Source organism: Scophthalmus maximus, chromosome 20 (genome assembly GCF_022379125.1).
Source record: "Scophthalmus maximus strain ysfricsl-2021 chromosome 20, ASM2237912v1, whole genome shotgun sequence".
NCBI lineage: Eukaryota > Metazoa > Chordata > Actinopteri > Pleuronectiformes > Scophthalmidae > Scophthalmus > Scophthalmus maximus.
The window spans coordinates 2,865,962-2,884,835 of NC_061534.1; the positions used below are offsets into that span (position 1 = coordinate 2,865,962).

The 18,874-nt window shown below is 43.6% G+C and overlaps 1 protein-coding gene across 4 annotated transcripts in view; it reads left to right on the top strand.

The window, feature by feature from the left end:
• Positions 1-18,874, top strand: part of whrna (whirlin a) — a 90,349-nt gene that overhangs the window by 35,619 nt on the left and 35,856 nt on the right. For all 4 annotated transcript variants that reach the window (XM_047329555.1, XM_047329554.1, XM_047329556.1 and 1 more), the window contains 2 exons: positions 7,981-8,199; positions 11,276-11,401. In XM_047329555.1, coding sequence (XP_047185511.1) covers positions 7,981-8,199; positions 11,276-11,401 — 345 coding nt within the window. The remainder of the gene's footprint in view (positions 1-7,980; positions 8,200-11,275; positions 11,402-18,874) is intronic.

Sequence of the window (18,874 nt, forward strand, 5' to 3'; positions counted from 1 at the left end):
CCACGCTGCATCACCAATGAACACAACGTTTGGCCTAATTTGCATCATCACTGGAAGTTAAGTTAAACACCCTCACTTCTTTCCCTCGTCTCTGAATTGATGTAATTGCTGCAATTCAGTTGGTCCGGGCGGGCACCTACGGCTGCAAGGCTCCCGGCCAAAGCGCTGATAATTACTTAAAATCACGCCATCTGATATATCTCGGACACTTCTCCGATGGCTCCTTGCGTCAGAGTTGCATCGATGCGTCGGCGGGCAGTGGAGCGATTATAATTGATTCGATGTGACCTGAGGAAACAGACAGATATTGGCAGCCTCGGCCAGCTGCAATCACGCAATCTGTTTTTATATCATTTCGAACCCGAGAAGTCCATTAACATCCCCGTGAGGTCGATGGCCGCCCAGATATCAATGCAAAAAACATCCACATGCACAGTGAAACAATCACAAGTACAATATGGAACAGGGGGAAAAAATGTGCTGCTCTCGTTGTCTGCCCTGGCTCTTTTCTCATGCTCACCCTCAGTTTGAGTAAATGTCAGTGAAAGATGTCGGGCCTCTCTGTCCGAGGGGAGGCGGCGGAGTAAATAACAGCCGCTGAGAGAGATGGCGGTAGGGAGGGAGGGGGGATAGAGCAGATGAGTTTGATTAACGAGCTGGTGTAAAGGAACGAGTGGGGGGTTGATTTTAACTGCGGTCACGCCAGCCGTCCTGACACTCTGTCTCTTTTTTTGCACAGTTCCAAGCACTTGGATGTTCCTTGTTGATGACTGTGCACTTAGGACTTATTAGCCTTCTGCGTGTCCCCCTGTCAGAAGCGGTGGCGCAGCAGACAGCAGTGTCACGTCACAGCAGGGAGCTTCTGAAAACTCATCCTCTGTTTCCTTTGTCTGGAGCCACTGCAACAGATACTTCTTTCTTTTTCTCACATGATTTATGTTCGACCCGCAGTACGAATAAATTCTAACAACTCCTGGTTGACTGATGTCAAGTCATCCACTATCACATAAGCAGCCATCAGACACGCAGCGTAGTCCGGACACCTTCCTGAAATCTTCCTGCCAAACCCGGATTATAACATTTCTGGGAAAATGACAGTCAGAGTCCATGTGAGAGGAAAACCTCTGGAAGATTCACGGCGAACAAGTGGGCGGGAGCACTAGCCCCGGCTCCACCACCACCAGGCCTGAATGTTGCTGACAAACTCCCGATGTGGACGGCAAACTTTGGAAAATGTCAGGACCCAATTTTCTTGGACGTTTTTTCAAAGAGTTCATGTCTGAAAACGTCTACACAGTACAATATCTTGGAAGTCCCACTGCAGGTTCCCAACCAAACCTCCAAACCTCATCTGAGGACTGAGGGGAAAAGGGGAAAAGACATGAATGAAATATTAACAATAAGCACAGAACTAAAAGCACTGGCTAATTTAAATAGATTTAATTATCTTCTTATATATTAAGTCTCGCCATGGAAAAGGTCCAATAAACAAGCGAGGGGGCTCTTCACCACTTTCTCATCTTCCTGGCGTCTTGCCAGTGTTTTCTGAAGGAGACACATTTGCTGTGGCAGTTAAATGTTTTCTTTTCATGAGATTTTGCCTCGTTGCCGCAGCAGCACAGTCACAGTGACAAGAGCAATATACACTCTTTCAGCCTCCACCCTGTCACTTTGTAGAGAGACGGCATAAATCTTTCTCTCTGATCAGCGTAAAATGATAAATAGCAAATAGTGCGGAGGCATTGTGATGCATATGTTAGCTTCTGGAGTGTCTTCCTGAAGTGTGGTGGGAGGATGGAGCTCAACGGCAGAAAATATTGAAATGAAAGAGAGATGGGGGGAAAACTGCAGGGTGAAGTTACAGTGGTCATTATTCTGATCTGCTAATCACATCACACATTCTGACTCGTTTCCTGCCAATTTACTGTCGCTCACATTGTCAAATTTATGTCTGTGTGTGCGTGCTTGCGTGCGCGTGATCCAGGACATTCGTTCAAACTATCGGGAGGAACTGAGAGTGAGAGATGGATTGGGGAATGGGAGGATTAGCCGAGATGTTTCTCGGTCGGAGCATTGTGGATGTTTTCCTCTGGCTAATCCCTGTGATTGATGACTTGGCTCCATTAAGTCCCCCGTGTTGGAGGCCTTGTCAATTACCCATTAATCCCTCTAAGTATTTACTGCATTAACCCTGTTCCCCGGCCGCTTCTCTTGTGTCCGACATATGTGCACGTGATCGGCCTTGTGCACGTGATGAAACTTAGAGCAGGCGGTCGTTTCTGTGTCTGTACTGGAAAATGACACTCCTGGTGTTAAAGGTCGCCATAGTCATATTCCTGTCCATAATGAGTTTTTGAGAAACGGACACAGGAGAGAACGACATTGGTCAAGGTGGAGAAGCACGAGGCTCCAATGGCGTTCAGAGTTCAGAATCTGAAACAGAAGTCATCAGAAACTGCAGAGAGAGAGAGAGAGAGAGAGAGAGAGAGAGAGAGATCTCTAACCGTGAACCGAAAGTGAACATGTACAGTTCCTGGAGCTTCCTGCAGCTGCTGTAACAAACTGAGCAGGTTGTTATTGCAGCAAACAGAAGAATTTGCATCACGTCTTTATGTTTTCATGTTGAAGAGACAAAAGAATTCAATTCTCACTGACTGCCACGGTACAGATTGGCTGTTTGAACTTGGGTCCAGCCGTTTCCTGAAGTTTGAAGTTCACATTTGAATAACGCTGCAGGAGAATGTGAAACGCTTTCACAATAGGAGGAAAAATTCCAGACATTACCCGGGAATCTTCCTAGGCGGGCTGGCGGGAAAAGTTCTGCAAAATGTCCGGAGCAACATTTGCGGACATTTGCCACTTTCGGAAAAGTTCAGGACATTGTCCGGACGTCAGTGCACGTCTGAAATCGAGCTTATGATAACTGGAGACTCCAGGTGGGTTAGAAATGGTATCATGACCATATGTTTTATACTGCCTTTGCATCCACGTCTGACGATCTGACTAGGAAGTATATCCGTCTTATTTCAAGGGCATCGAGGAACTGGAGTAGATAGTCAAACTAAACTAAGACATCATATTTAATATTTGTTGTTGAATCTTTTTTTCCCGCTCAAGTACATTTGCAGACATCTGGTATTTTCTCCCAGGTTCCTGTACTGTCACCACCTTTTACCACGTCTGCCCTGTTATAGATTAATTGACTTAAAAACCCTCCTAGTGTCTGTAACGTTTCATTTGTACAGTAATGTTCTTCAGCCCAAAGCAATGAAAACATACTGCTTGTTATTAATGTTAATGTATTCTGACTGTGAACGCAGCTCACTGTGGGTCTACTTGTTGAAACAGCACATGCAAACTGAACCGACGGGGAAACAAGCACGTCGGATTCCGGCGTTTAGTCTCCATCGCTGCTGCTCACACGCTTTGACTCCCCCCCCCCCAAGGCACAAGCTCACACACACACACACACACACACACACACACACACACGTCTGATAGATGGATCGGACTTTGAAAATTGTGCCAACGCTGCACAGCATCGATGGCTACGATCCATTCGCACCTCTGACAGATCCGCTTTCCTCCCACAGCCGCACACACGCTCGCATTTTCCAAGCAGCAAAGCACAACACATTCCACTTGTAGTTGCAGCTCGCTTGTTTTCCGGCGCTCTCTCTCTCTCGACCCCCCCCCTGCCAACCCACAACGTCGCAGGGGCCAGCAAAGAGTAATCAGTCATTTTAATCTCCGGCAGAATTACTTTTAATTTTGTTTGGTCTCTCTTTTTTTGTTTTATACTTTGTTATTTTTTTATAAAGATATATAAGATTATGTTCCCTTGGGTCTTGGCTGAATTAGTGCGTCCACGAAAAACACAGATGGCACCAAAAGTAATAATCCTCATCTGCGAAGGTTCCTGTGAAAGTGTTGCAGAAGTCAAGTTCCATAACTGAGAGCGATAACAATGGAAAATGTAAATAAGAGTATGCAACCAAAAATCCTATGATCTTAATGGAGCAGCAAATATAACAACCAATAACTACATTAAATGTGACATTTCCCTGGACATGAGACACTTTGTCATATTGATATATGAGGAAATTGGATTGGTGACTCACACAGACTAAATTATAATAACTGCAACCAAATACATGAATTTGATTCAAAAAATGTGAAATATAAATGACAGGATCCTACGGGGATGTTGTTGCGTTTCGTGGCCGTCTTTCACACAGGCCCTCTCTCGTCTCAGTTAGCTTCCCGCTCGCGTCGAGCGCCTCATCTACATTCTTCGTGCTAAATTGGTTGTGGGCGGTGTTGTTGCTCTCTCACGTCGCAGCACATTTGTTGTACATCGAGGCAGCTCTCGCACAGTTTGTGCTGCTCGGGGGCCGTCCCGAGTCCCCTGGGTGGCGACAGCGTGTCCCTCAAGGTTGAATTCACAACGAGCCGCGTCCTGTTGGGTTTGTGAACAGGGCACCGGAGAAGATGTATGTTAACACTGGCTTTGTTATTCAGCCATGATAGTTGCTGCTTGGGTTTTTTTGTGTGTGTTTGTGCGACGGATGTGTGAGTTTCTGTCCGTGTTGGGGTTTTCACCTCTGGAGCACTCGGTCGATGCCGAAAGAAACTTTCCACGATGTTCCCTTAAAAGTTAATTGATCATTTCAGTGATGGTAATTAATTAAAGTTAAAGTTATGTAATGTGCCTAATTGTTCTACCGATAAGGATGTGACTCGTCAACATACTATTTTGAATAATTGTCCATAGAGCTGCAACAGTTAATCCAATAATCGATTTGTAATCGATTACTAAATTAATCTGCAACCATTTCGATAATCGGTTATCAGTCATAATTCAATGATTTCAGCTTCTTAAATGTGGTCTTCTTTGCTCCTCTGTGACAGTAAACTAAATATCTTTGTTTTGTGGACAAAACAAAACATCATCTTGGGGGTTAGGGCAAAACGATCAACATTTTATGAACCAAACAACTAATAAAAGACAAAAATAATTGACCGATTAATCGACAATGAAAATAATCGTTAGCCGAGCCCTACTTGTCCATTAAATGCTTAGTATTTGAATTGGAATTAGTACCATCCGGTCCCCCCCCCCTTTTTTTTACTTAAATCTAAAACCTTAGAAAATGCATCATATCATATTTTAAATATGGCATTTTAGCATGAAGTTGTCCCTGTAGTGAATTAAATATCAGTGGATTTTTCAGGGGCACGTTTGTGTGAAACAGATCTTGTGTGGTTGACAGATCTTCTCTGACAGATGTAAACAAACTGGGTGAAGGGCAGTTTGCTCGGCTCCTTACACGTCAGCATCACTTTGATTCATCGGATCTTGTGTCTCAGCAGGTTTGTGTCGTTGTTTTATTTTTTTGTTTGTTTGTATGTGTGTGTGTGTGTGTGCGCGGCCGAGCGCCAAGGTCGCGCGCCTCGATGCGCCGCGCGTTCCCCTGTGCGTGATGTGTGTTCACAGCAACTTATCAAACGTGTAATTAGCAAGAACAATTAGCGCTAAGTGGTTGTCAACGCTGCAGCCAAACCATCTGCCTGCTGCAAAGAAGAAATGATCCTTAAGCAGAATACTGGTGGAGAGTTTTCTAGATGAAAAACAGAGAATCTGTGGTCGAGTCTTCAGGTACAGCAATGGGGTATAAACAATTTCATCACTACATTTGGTGAAGCTGAGTTAAATAAAGGAGAAATGTTATGCTTTTTAAATTTTTCCCTTTCCTCTTGCTGTTGCATCGGTTTCTTTTTGACATGGTGACCTCACCATTTTATGGAAGTGCATCAAGCATGTGTTGCGGCTAGTCTGACACGCCCCCCAACAAAGCCGAGTAAAGCAAAGGCGAGAGAACTTTCTACACGCACTGGAAGTTGTTGACCAATCACAACAGGGAGGAGCCAGCTGCCCAATCAGAGCAAGACTGGGGTTCATCGGAAGGGAGGGGCCTTAAAGAGACAGGAGCTAAAAACAAGTGTTTCAGACGGAGGCTGAAAAGAGGAGCTGCAGGAATGAACAGTCTGAGGAAACTGATGCGTTTACTGAACAAAGAGCATGTAAAGCTTCTCTAATAATAACCCAAATTAAGATCATGAACCTGAATATGACCATACTATGTCTCCTTTAAAAAAGACCTTGCACCAAATCAGTTTTCTTTAATAGCTTAAAAAGAAGTGGCGTGTATTGCCGAAAACATGACATCATCTAATGATTTCTATTTATGGTAGCTTTGGAGAAGTGGCCTCTCCTGTTGGAAAGAGTTTGCAATACCGTCGGGGCCATTTGATACAGCCTCTACATAAACAGGCTTTATGGTTTAATCCCTCTCGCCTCACGTCAGGTCTATAGTTTTTCCAGACGCCGGCTGCCTTTTGAAATACCTTTACAGCTATGACCATGTATTTTCTCCCGGTGATGGAATTGAATGGGCTATACAGCCGAGCCTGTGGTGCAAGTCAGCTTTTGTGAATGGAATGGATTACCCCGTCTCTCGCGAGAGCATATTGTTTTGTTTTCTCCGGGAGCAGTTTACCTGCCGTTGCCATTTCCCATTATGCTCTGATACGTTTTCCATTATTTCCCCCCACCCGTGCTGTTTGGTTCAGATGGCGAGCGGCGCTGAGCTTCATTGGCCCGGTGTCACAATCAGCACTTTCCCTCCAGGGACGATGGACGAGGAGGACCACTGTACCGCGGCCGCTCCGTCGATTACCACCGCTTCTTATTCACAGGACGCAGCCGCCTGTAAAAACCAGCTGCCGCCTGCGTCACCTCTCCATCCTTTCCTGTTTCTCCATGAGTGTCATGTTGCCATTACTCCTGCTTCTCATTGCGTCTTAACACTGCTCATTTTACTTCCTCCAGTTCCTCTAAATGCAGTTAAACCTCTCGGAGCGGCGCGAACCGCGATGCCGCCTGTTTCGGAAACTATAACTCACAGTGATGCTCTTTAGCTCAACAAAATGTCTAAAAGAGAAACTGACTTGAGTCCTGGTTTTATATTAATACTACAAGAACAGTATGTTCCACATACTTCTTATTGTGCTGTTTTTGCATTTAGTACTATACAGTAAATCAATGTAGTTTACCATTTACTTCCAGAATGTTTAATATTTTAACTTTCCAGTAGTATATGACACTCTCTCTACAGCTGTCTCTCCACCTTCCTCCTTTCTAATTATTTTTTCTGGAAATGTCAGCTGCTTCTCGCTACATGTGCGGCCTGTGTATTCTGCAGTGGAACCTTGATTGCAGGACCTCCTGCTGATATCTGGTGGCAGAGAAATATAACAATACAAAAAAAAAGAAAGAAGAAAACCAGGCACTTTGAAGTCACGGCGTTTGTAGTTTTTTTGTTGTGTGCTTTTCCATGTGCAAGTATTTCTTTCTCTCTTGAAGTTTTTTATCTTCTGTGTCAGCGAGTGCTGCGTCGGCTCGTGTTGTTGGCAAACTCATCGGTCGCAGACTTTTTTTTCTCCGGTTCTGTATTTTACGCCGCCCCATAAAGAGGGGAGGATGTGTCTATGGTCCAGTCAAAAAAAAACTTTCTTTAGTCTGAAATGAAAGCAGAGGTCCTGCCTGCCTTTGGTGGTGCACACAGATGGTTTGACGAGCAAGAGTTTCAACCCCATTTATTGTGGTTTCTCCAGACCACAGGGCCCATGGAGAAAAACCTTGACCTGCAGAGCGACTGCACGCTCAGAGACCACAGCCTTCTTCAGGAGAACTGTGTTACAGATGTGTTTGGTCATTTGTTCACACACCGTAAAAATGTGTTGCTTCTCTTTAATGTTTAATTTTCTTGTCAAATATACCTTTCAGACCGTTTTAGTGTTGTGTCCCTCTTTTATATTCACTTCCATGTTAGGGCCTATGTCGGAGTATATGTTAGGGCCTATTCAAATCAAATTAAATAGTTTCTCTTTACATCTTCTCTCCTCTCGTCTCCTCAGGTGCTGAAGGGCAGTAAAAAACTTTCCCTCTCCGTGCGCTCGGTCGGCCGAATTCCCGGCGGCTACGTCACCAACCACGTGTACACCTGGGTCGACCCTCAGGGGCGGGGCGTGTCGCCTCCCCCCGACCTGACGGAGCATCGCAGCGCCACCCTGAAAAGGAGTGAGAGCCAGCGACGCAGCAACATGCAGCTGCTACAGGAGGGCGACGAGAAGAAGGTGAGACTGGACGTGGGAGGTGTCTCCTTCAAAGGAATAATATTATCAGGGATGAAAGTAAAGCATTCAAGTCATAATTTAAAATCTTTAATATGTGACCATGACATCAACTCATTCAAAACATGTGCGCCCCCTTACATCCCTTCTCCTACTTTCATGATGTCTCTCACATATTCATGACATGTTAATATTGCCGAGCCAAATGAAGCGCAGCTTAAAGTCGGCAACAGAGTCTCTGTGTTTCATCCATAAATCATGGATTAATCAACCACAAATTTCCTTTAAACGCAAATATGCAACTTCTTCTAAAGGCACCAATTAAAAATTTTGCCTCCGTAATAACCATCACATGATTCAGCGGGCGTCGTGCTGTGAACTGACCTTAAGAGTCTGGATAAAAATAGTTTTATTTTAGTCTGCTAATGAAGATTAACAAGTTATCCATGGAATATTATCTCCGTTCAACTGTATGATGTTCACACTCTAACTCTGTAACTGCAGCAGCATGTGGTTTTTTTGGTTTTATTATATGAACTTAAATCGAAGGCAGAGCCGACCATTTTATAACCGTTGTTTTGGGAAACATGAAATTTCCCATAAACCATCCAGCAAAAAACATTTTCTGTAAATTTGAGAGGACGAGAAGGTCTCGGTCTTATATCTGCAACTCCCTCCAGTTTATAAATGGCTTTTAAAGATATTTAGTGCTTTGGAGGGGTCGGCAGGTCGTGCGTTGATATGGGCCAGGCTGTCTGTGATGACTGTGAGTAAATCATAATAGTTGTAATAGTCATAATAGAAAAAAACAATCCAAAATGTAAAATCAACAGTAATTGGAATTTTAGTCCCAGAAAACGCCACCTTCTCCGCCATCTCATGACCCGCAGGGAAGGAGCTGTCAGAGCTGTTTCATAGATTTATTACCGCGAGAACTTTCAATTCTTTTCCCCAGCAGCTGAACAGTCGCACATTAATCTTAATGGCTTCAGCTACAAACATTAACACGGGCTGCGGTTACTGCCATGCAGATCGAGTTTGAAAAAATATTAATCCTGCAGATACAGTTGTTAGGCGATAGTAGCGTCTTTAATGTAGTTGACTAGTTGAAGCTAGTTGTCTCTGCATGTGAACTACCTGAATTTTCAGGTAATTGTTATTGACACAGAGAAACTCATACCATAATCTCATGAGTTATAAAATCAAGTGGTCATTTTCTCATAGACTTCTATAGAAGCGACATGACGTCTCCAAAAAGTGACACCAAATCATTTTGGTCGCCACCTGGTGGCTGGCTGCACCACTGGTCTCTTTTTTTATTAGTTATTTGATGCTATGAAAACAAGGTGAAACATCACGATTGAGAGCTGAGACTGAATTGTGATTGGTCGAGCGAGTGTAAAGGCGGGACCTCATCATAGTGAATTGACTCCACGATAACAGCTGATGCCCGGGAACACCGTGAGCCTTAAGAGGCCGCTCGGCACAGCTAATAAAATAGGGATGAGTCTGGTAATTAAAACGGGTCGCCGTGTCCCGCGTTAAATGTCAAAAGAGAACACGGATGCCTCCGTATTCCCTCTGAGCAGAGGTGGCTGGCGCGGCCCCAATAAGCAGACAGTTATTAAAAAGCACAGCAGCAGCAGCAGCAGCAGCAGCAGCATACGCACTGAATGAAAGTAAGATTTCTCTGCCACATGCCGAAACTCACAGCAGCATGAAAATAAGAGGCACTGCATTGTTTAGTGGAGATGGTTACACACTTTATGTGTTATCTTGTGCTTTCCTTCAATCTTGGCAAGTGTAATGAAGTAGTGTGATGGAGGGAAAATACGATTTACATTTTGGCACATGGCTGATCTTCTCCCAGTGGAAAGTGTTAGCTTTAATGTGCTCGCTTTGCTCTCCCAAAATGTGCATGTTTGGGAAATGCTGAGTTAAGGAGCCATTAGAGACGTTTTTTTAGTTTAAGTGAATTATTGATTTTTTTAAGGCTACATAGGCGTAACTACCTGTTAATGTCACTGAGAAGTAAGAATGGGAAAACGTTTAAAGTAAATCATTTGTAAGTTAAGATGTGGGAATCGTCGGCACGTTTTCTTGTTTGCCGTGAACAAAGACGTCTCTGACATCAATAGACAGACCGGATTAATGGAGCAGCTAAAGCAAAGCAAATAGCTGCAGAGTCGAGGGACAACGTGGACAATGTGACGCAGAGGCACTGAGCGAATATGAGCAGAAGATTATATCTGCCAGAGTCACTGTCAAACAAATGAACCTTTCATCAAACTCTGCGCCCTCCAGACCAGATCACAAGAAGGTCCAAGTGTTTTAATAAGGGATGTTAATGTCTTTAACTGTCGTATGCAAAACTAGCATTGAAAAAAAAATCTATAAATACGAGTTATATGAAGACACCGTTGAAGCTAAAATGATAGATTACAGTACTTTAGATTAAAGGCTGGAGTTCAGGGCACTTTCACACCTACCTTGTTTGGTTGGAGATGCGTCTGTTCCAACACTAGATATTAAATGTCATACTTCATTCTGTAAACTTACGACTGATTTGTGCAGAAATCAGGACAGTGGGAGTGGACGTTGTCATTATTACATGTGGCCTTGGCTTTAATATCTTCCCTCCGTAATCTAACGGATGGATTATCAGTAAATCACCTCTTCCTCATTACAGAGTCCTTGTTAAGGTGACTAACCCTGAAATATATATAATGATATTTGATGCTGAGGTTGTACTCTGGGTTTAAGCAATGACACACACGTTAACAGGAGTAAAGGCATTTTATATTTACATTAAGCCTGAGCCTTGTACACAAACAGACTGACCAAGTCAAACAGTCCAGAATAGATTGGTCCTCCTCATTACTGCCTCTGAGTCACCACATGGAATGCGTTATCTTCTGCACACAAAGAGCCGAGTGTTATTTTCTCCGTTTCACTGAGAACTGAGACTGCAAACATCTTCTTTTTTTTTTTTAATAAATGTTGAAGTTGAAAGAATGTCTGGTTCACACAATCTCAGACATTTAGCCCCCCCGTTCTTCTCCGTCTCATCTTTTAACAGGTCAACTTGGTTCTGGATGACGGCCGGTCTCTTGGCCTGATGATCCGGGGGGGAGCGGAATATGCTTTGGGGATTTACATCACCGGAGTGGACCAGGGATCGGCAGCAGCGTGCGGAGGACTCAAGGTAATCGCACGTTACACCACGTGGATACGAGTTATTCTGTTCTCTGTTGTGGAGCTCGCTGAGGATCGCACATGATAACGTTATCTCTCCCTCTCATACCTGTTATTCCTTCTTCTCAGTCAGTGTTGGTGTCTTCTACGTCTATGGTACATGAAAAAGCGAGTTTCATATTCTTTCATGCTGCGTGTCACGTCGTATATGCAGTTTAAGGCTCTTGTTCTGTTTGCCAGCCGACAAATTATTGCCTGAGAAGAAACCGTGTTCGAAATATTATCTCGGAGAGCTCCAGAATCTGAGGGCGAGCTGAAAATCTGTCTTTAAATAGTCTTGAATGAACTTGTCATTCGTAACCACAGAGGAACCTCACATTAAACCCCGTGAGTCTACTTAAAAATACAATAGTCCCAAACCCCTTGGACAGAAGTGAATAGTTCCTCATCAATCATCTGGTACAATCTAATCAACAAACCTTGTAAAATCCCAACACGTCACCAACAACTCCATGTAGCACTGTAAACACATTTATTGGCAATAAGATGGGATCTTTTGCTAGTTCAGCAGGCGCTCATTCCAACCGCTATTTTCAGATCACATAACAATTTGTAGCCGCTATAATATATGTTTTTTCTCAAAAGCACCTTTTTCCTGAGAGAGAACTCTTGCTGTTCGTCCGGTGTCCTCACAGAGAGGTCGGCGCTCGGGGTCGGGAGCAGAGCAGCTGGTGGAGATTTAATGCAATACATTAAGAGTGACCGAGCAGTCATCTGGGATCAGGGTGTATGATGGGATCAGATTAGAGCCGGTGGGACAACCTGTATTTCTCTTGATCAGATTTGTTTCTCACATCTCCTGTTGTCTCCGTCGCCACGCAACGGGGGCGTCTCTGTCCAGTGGTGACATTTCATTTAAGAGATTTTTTTTTATTTATTGCTTCTGTCACAATGACGACAGCAGGAGAGAGATTTTTTCACAAACATGCCACTTTCTTCGCTTTTACACTCTCTCACATTTCCTTCTACTTCAGAACTCTTTGTTCAAATTGCCCTTCACCATATGGGCTGTCAACAATAAAAGGCTTGAAGGTGTTTGGACAAATTGGAGGGAACATATGCTATATGTTGGGACTAGATTCCCTTAAAATGGGCATCAAGTCCTGAAAAGTTTGAAACGGACAACTTTCGAGTATCTCAGTCTGACGGTTGAATTTCCTGTTGGAAGTTGTTGGCGAAGAAAATGACCCTATGGTCTGAATCTGGCACCTTTAAAAGTGTTGCTCTTGATAGATATTGCACCTGAAATCCCTACCGCTCTGGAATACGTACAAAGCGAGCTCATTGAAAACACGAACGCTGAGAAAGCGAATATCAAAAAGGAAAAGCACATCCCTCCCTGCCTGGAGCGTTGCGTCTCAGCCGGGCTCTCGTTGATTTGGATGCTCCGCTTGACTTTACCTGCGGGTCCAAATGTCAGGCGCCGTCTCGACAGAATGAGGGGGAGGCTCGAGGGAGAGAGAGAGAGAGAGAGAGAGAGAGAGTGAAAGTGCACAGTCATAGACGACCTCACACATTCACACACACACACACACACACACACACACATACTCGCTTGTGTAGGAAAGAAATAGCAGCAGTTAAGTATTTAGAATTCTGAGCCACGGTCGCCATTAATATGGTTCTGGAACGTATCTGTAGAATATTTCATCTCCAAGGAGCTAATTTGTCAATATAGCCATCGCCGTTGACGTCCACCGCAGAGTCGCCGCTGTTTCTGTTTTTCCTGATCTTGCCCGAGGCGAAATCGTTTGAGTGTGTGCCCCAGTAATCTTAGATGTGTAGAAAATGTATATCCCCATCCATCCGCTATCTGCACCATTTATCCCTTGACGGTGACCGGAGCCAATCCCAGCTGACGTTGGGGCTCAGAGGCGGCGGGAGGTGTTGCAACGTGAACAGGGCGGCCGAGCGTTTCGCTGTGTTTCCATTTCTGTTGCTGGAAAATGGCGACATGACGAAGGGGAAACCTCAACCCTGCAACTAAAGCTGCTCTGCTCTCGTATTAGACACGTCGTCGTCTCCTTAAAAGGACATCATCGACTGTGTGCAACGCGTTGATCCTGTTCAGTAGCTTCCCCGCGGGGGTCACATCTACAAAAGAGTTAACAATCAAGTCGGCGTCATTGTGATGCTGCGGCGTCGCAGGAGGGTTTGAGCCTGCAGCCTCACCGCACTGGGAAACAACATTTTCTCAGGGGGCGACTAAGAAATTTTTTTCCAAAATGGGCCTTAGTGAGAATTTTTGTCAGAGCGAGACATTTGCTCTGATTTGACTATATTAGATTCCACTTTATTGTCATTGCACAGACTACAAGTACTGAGACAACAAAATGCAGTTAGTACTGTATCTAATGTGTACATGAATACACTGAAGTAGTAGTACGGTCATTAGTATAAAGTCAGTATAGTAAATACAGTATGGTGCTGAAAATAATGAATCAAATAATCAATGAACAGAAAAATCAATGGCTGATGATTGATAAAACATTCCATGGGGATGTGAGCGGCTATAAAAAGATATTTCTTTTAATTCTATTCAACCTTTATTTAACAAGGAAATCCCTTCAGATTAAAATCTTATAATCCAGCGGAGACCTGGCAGTCAGCGATAAGCCTCGTAAAAAAAAACTAGTATTTGTGTGACTCTGTCGGAAAAAGGGACTGTGATTAATTAAAAAAAACATATTTTCAAAGTTTGTGCGATGAATGTGTGTGTTTAAGTTTTTGAAGTTTGACTCCCAATCAGACTTTGTCTAGTCACTAAATTCCCCGATATTGCATGTCGGCCGTCTGGCTGCGGTCTACAGGAGGAGAAAGGTCAGTCCTGCCCGCTGCCCTTTAGTTGACATCTGCCTAATTCAGTTTAATTTCAGTAAAGCCAGAGGAAAAAGGTTGTGCCCACTGCGCTGTCAAAACAAGAAGTAACACATGAAGGTAATCAGATCGGGGAGTGGACGCCATTCAAATTTTGTAGGACGTGTTTGTACTTTGTTTTCCTATTGTTGTTGTTGGGGGTTCATCAACTGTTTTTGTCGACCACGTCAAACATTAAATGAAGAAAGGGCCGAACAAGAACATGGGTCGAGGCCAAGTATTTTCAATTTGCTCTGCGGTGATTTTCCCCTCCTCTCTGATAATAAAGCAATCCTGCTGAAAGTGCACAAAACAAATCGGGGACAAGGAAAAACACTTGGCGAGCTACAAGGTGTGTGTGTGTGTGTGTGTGTGTGTGTGTGTGTGTGTGTGTGTGTGTGTGTGTGTGTGTGTGTGTGTGTGTGTGTGTGTGTGTGTGTGTGTGTGTGTGTGTGTGTGTGTGTGTGTGTGTGTGTGTGTGTGTGTGTGTGTGTGTGTGTGTGTGTGTGTGTGCGCGCGTGCGCGCGCGCCTTAAATATTTAGTTTTAGCCATCTTGATAATAAAGAGAAGCATAATACTGCAACATAATGAATTTTAACTATATGCAAAGTTGCTTAATTTGCAGACAAAGTCAAAGTGAAGTTCAGGGGGGTTACTGTAGTTTTTGGCCCAACAGTCAGGGTACTAAAATAAAACTGGAGGCTCATGTCTTCCTCGTAAGCAGAAGAAAAAAAAAGTAAATTAAAAACTATAAACCTCGATATATACCACGTGGAGTTCCTCAGGGATTAATGTGATGTACGCTGCTCTGGGTTTTTTATGATATCTCTATATATATATATATATATGCATATCTATATCTATATATATATATATCTTCTGATAAGAAGGTAGACTAATGTCATGTAGCTGAAGTAGAAAAAAAAAAAAAAAAATTGTCCCTTGGGGGAAACCGATGCTGCTGCTATTGAAGTTAACATCAAAACAAGAAGTAACAGACAGAATTATTAAAATCTACAAACTACATGAATATTTAACATATATCCACAGTTAAAGTATCACCTGCAGTGTTTTAGCTCTTCATACAGTTCCATGAAAGGTAGTTTTTGTATGTTGGCTTACTTGAAGGCTACTTTATAAATGTAAACTTTTTTTTTCATGTTTGAGTCGTCGGCACAGAAAACAAAGTTATACATTGAGGTGGATTCAAAAGCCGTTGTTGACTGTGATCATCTCCACATTGTCCATAAATGTCCATAAAAAATTAGATAAAGCCACTAACAAGTTTCCATGACGCCTTCTGTTATTGGTGGTGTGGCTCATCCTTTACCTCCGGACCACTGCTGCGACTAACTCCCGTCCTCTTGAAATCTCACAACCTGGTTTCTAACTTGTTCAGACAATTCCTAACCACGAGGAGTCATGTTGAATTAGCTCTACTATGACCGTGTTTGTGCAGTTAGAGTTGCAGTGTTCACAGGCAAACTGTCCGTGCTTCCAATGAGGTCGATGATCAAATGCTCAAGTGTACGTGCGGCTCCCTTCTCCAAGGACATGGGCATTGTAGCAACTAGCTGACATTAGCTAAAAATATTCTCTTCTTTTTTTTTTAAAGGTACAAGGTATTTGATTCCACGTCCTCTCGTGTTCGTATCTGTCCTTGCAAGATGAATAATTCAAAAGCTCATTTTCCGTCCATAAACACCTGCTGATCCCCACAGAGCTTATATGAAACATCAAGGCCCCTGAGCCGCTGTGCTGCCAGAGAATCCGGGAAGTGGTTTGCCTTCGATCTCGCTTTTAATAAACCCGAGGTTCGAAAGACATCACGCACCGACTTGCAGCAAGACCACACAGATAACAGAAAAGTGTGATTGCTGCCCAGAGGCTCATTGATCAAAGTCGGGGCCCGTTGACGGGCAGCTGGGCCTCCTCATTTCCCATCAAATTGCCTGGGACCATTGAGGAGCAAACAGCAACTGCTTGTCTTCCCTTAAGGAACGATGCCGGCCGGCCCACTAGGCGCTTTCTCTCCACTCGAGGCGTTTTTGTTTTGTTCTTCTTACGGGCTTCATTTGCACTCGGCAAAATTTCAAACAGCACATTTAACTCGGAGTGCTTTGATGGAGAGAGAGTCGAGAACGCATAACAGAAGGTCCGGTTCTAAGTGTTTTGTCGCTTTTTATAACCGAATACAGAAATGTCGTTGAGTTTCATAATCCCGCAAAGTTTTTTACATTTTAATTATGTTTTCAGTGTTTAACAGGATTACGGGTCAACGTAGGTGATCTGCATATCGGTCTGTGATCTCATTAGGTGAAGTCCGAACACTTATTCAGGTTTTTTTTTGTCTCTATCTGGAAAAAGATAGAGTTCATTCAGAGTCGGGAACTCTTAAGTCGCGGCTCTATTTTAATGTCAGACCAGTGTTTCTAGACTCGTCGTGTCTATAATACTCTCTGGCAAAGATTCATATTTCTTCATGGCTTTATGCTCATTTAAGGAAACATCCTGGAGAACAGGCTGCCTGGTCTCCGGGAATAATGCAGAGAGAAAAGACACCTATAATCCGGTGTCTGTAAATCATGTTATCTCATTTCAAAGTCTTTATGAAGTGTTGGGTTCTGTTTGTAGAATGTTGTCACACACTGTCTTCGAATATGCCAGTCGACAACTGTCATTTTCTTATTTTAAAAATAATAATGATGCAAGTCTTACTTTTCTAAACCTACCAATACTGTAGATCTATTGTTATGAGATGAAATCTGCACTTTTGATTTGATAAGAGACCAAAATTGAGCTTTAAGTCTTGCTTACGCTTCATAGTCTGCTCTTTCGTAGGAGATGAAGATTTTTAATCTGTACATTTTAAACACCCCTGCTCTCCTATTTTGAGATTAAGTGTCTTTGATTTTATTAAATCTAAAGATTCAAAGTCACCTAGTGTTCATATTTTCCCGTGGATACTACTATACCGCACACTAGCTATTGTTTCTTCTGTGCCACGTAAAATCTTCCAGAAGAAAAAAATCAACGGTTTCGCAGTTTTTGTTTTCAAGGTTTTACATTCTGCACTTTCGCCACAGTTGTCAGTGTGAAGATATTTACAGATATACTTTCTCTGTATTCACCATGGTGTAAAGGTGAAGCTCGATCTTTCCATTTCTTTCTGCATATTTCAAAGCGATGGGGACACATTCATAAAAGTTCCCCCGGACAGGATGTGGCTTCGGTGGCCCGCGTTCGGGTCCAATTATCTGCTCCTCCGGACTGTTCCTGTCAGCAAGAAGAATATGGTGACCTTTTTAGCAAAGCATCACACCCGGGAAGATCATAGCTGTGAATCCGCGCACCAGAAACACAATCAATATCCGCTGTCTGAGGATGAACTGAACCTGGGACAAGCAGGAACTCTGTGATTTGAGACCCTGAGTCCGTTTCGTTCGCATTTGACGTAACACAAAAATAATGAAGCATGGTTAGCATTCGGGGAATGCTAGGAAAATGTTTCCCGGATGATGAATAGCTGCAGTGGAGCTTGGGAGCTGGACAAGGAGAGGATAAAGGTGAAGAAATGTAATTAGAAAAGAGAGGAATTTGCCGAATGAAAGTGTGTGAGGAGGAGATCAGGAGCAAGGAGGACAGAAGGAGGAACGAGTAAATCAAGAAATGACTCGTTAGAAACTGAACAGTAAATAATAAGCGATATGCAGAGAGGGTAAAGGAGCCAAGGGGTCTAATTAAAGTTCATTCGCTTCCAGTGAAGGTCGTCTGGACTTTGGCTCGGTCCCTGTGCTCATCCCCTTCCACAAGCTGCAGTTCATCCGTTCCGAGTTAGGCCCATTTTAAAGAAGGCAAGAGGAACAAGGATCTGGACGGACGCAAGTCGATATTTAATCTCTCCACTGTCCTCCTTCCTCTGCCAAGGGACAGAAGCCGAGCGGAGGAGAGTGTCAGCGGGGCTGAAGTATGGGAGGCGGCGGAGCGGGGACGGGGGGCGGCCGAGCCCACACACTGTTTCTCACTTTATCCTTGAGAAATAAAAGAGAAAAAATGTGTCGGATCATTGAGCAGCTGTGAGAAACCGCTGTGATGTGAGATAACGCTGTGCGATCACACGAGAGGGTTTCACAGCTGCTTTGACCACAGTTTAGTAATGTGTGAAAGATCCCCGACTCTGCTAAAGATTCAGTTCCATAAGCTCCCGAACACAGTCGGCACCAGACCGAGCTCATCCGGCGCGGATCAGGTGAAACGAGGCCAAAGACGCTGAGGTGTGGAGATTTTTTTATGAGATTTCTTTCTCTTTTCACTTTCTTTAACATGGCGTGGAAGTGCATCGGCCTCGGTGGAGCAATGCGCTCTCAGGTCGCCCGTCTAGTTTCAAGATATATCAGACTTCATTATCACATGTACCAGAACCACTTAGAAAAAAACCCTGACTTCTTATATTCAATTGTTGGATGAGATTTTGCTACGTACAGTTTTTCTGTACAGAAATTTGTGAACTGATTCAAGACAGTGTATAAGTTGCTGACCGTACATTAATGAAGGTGTCTGGATTCA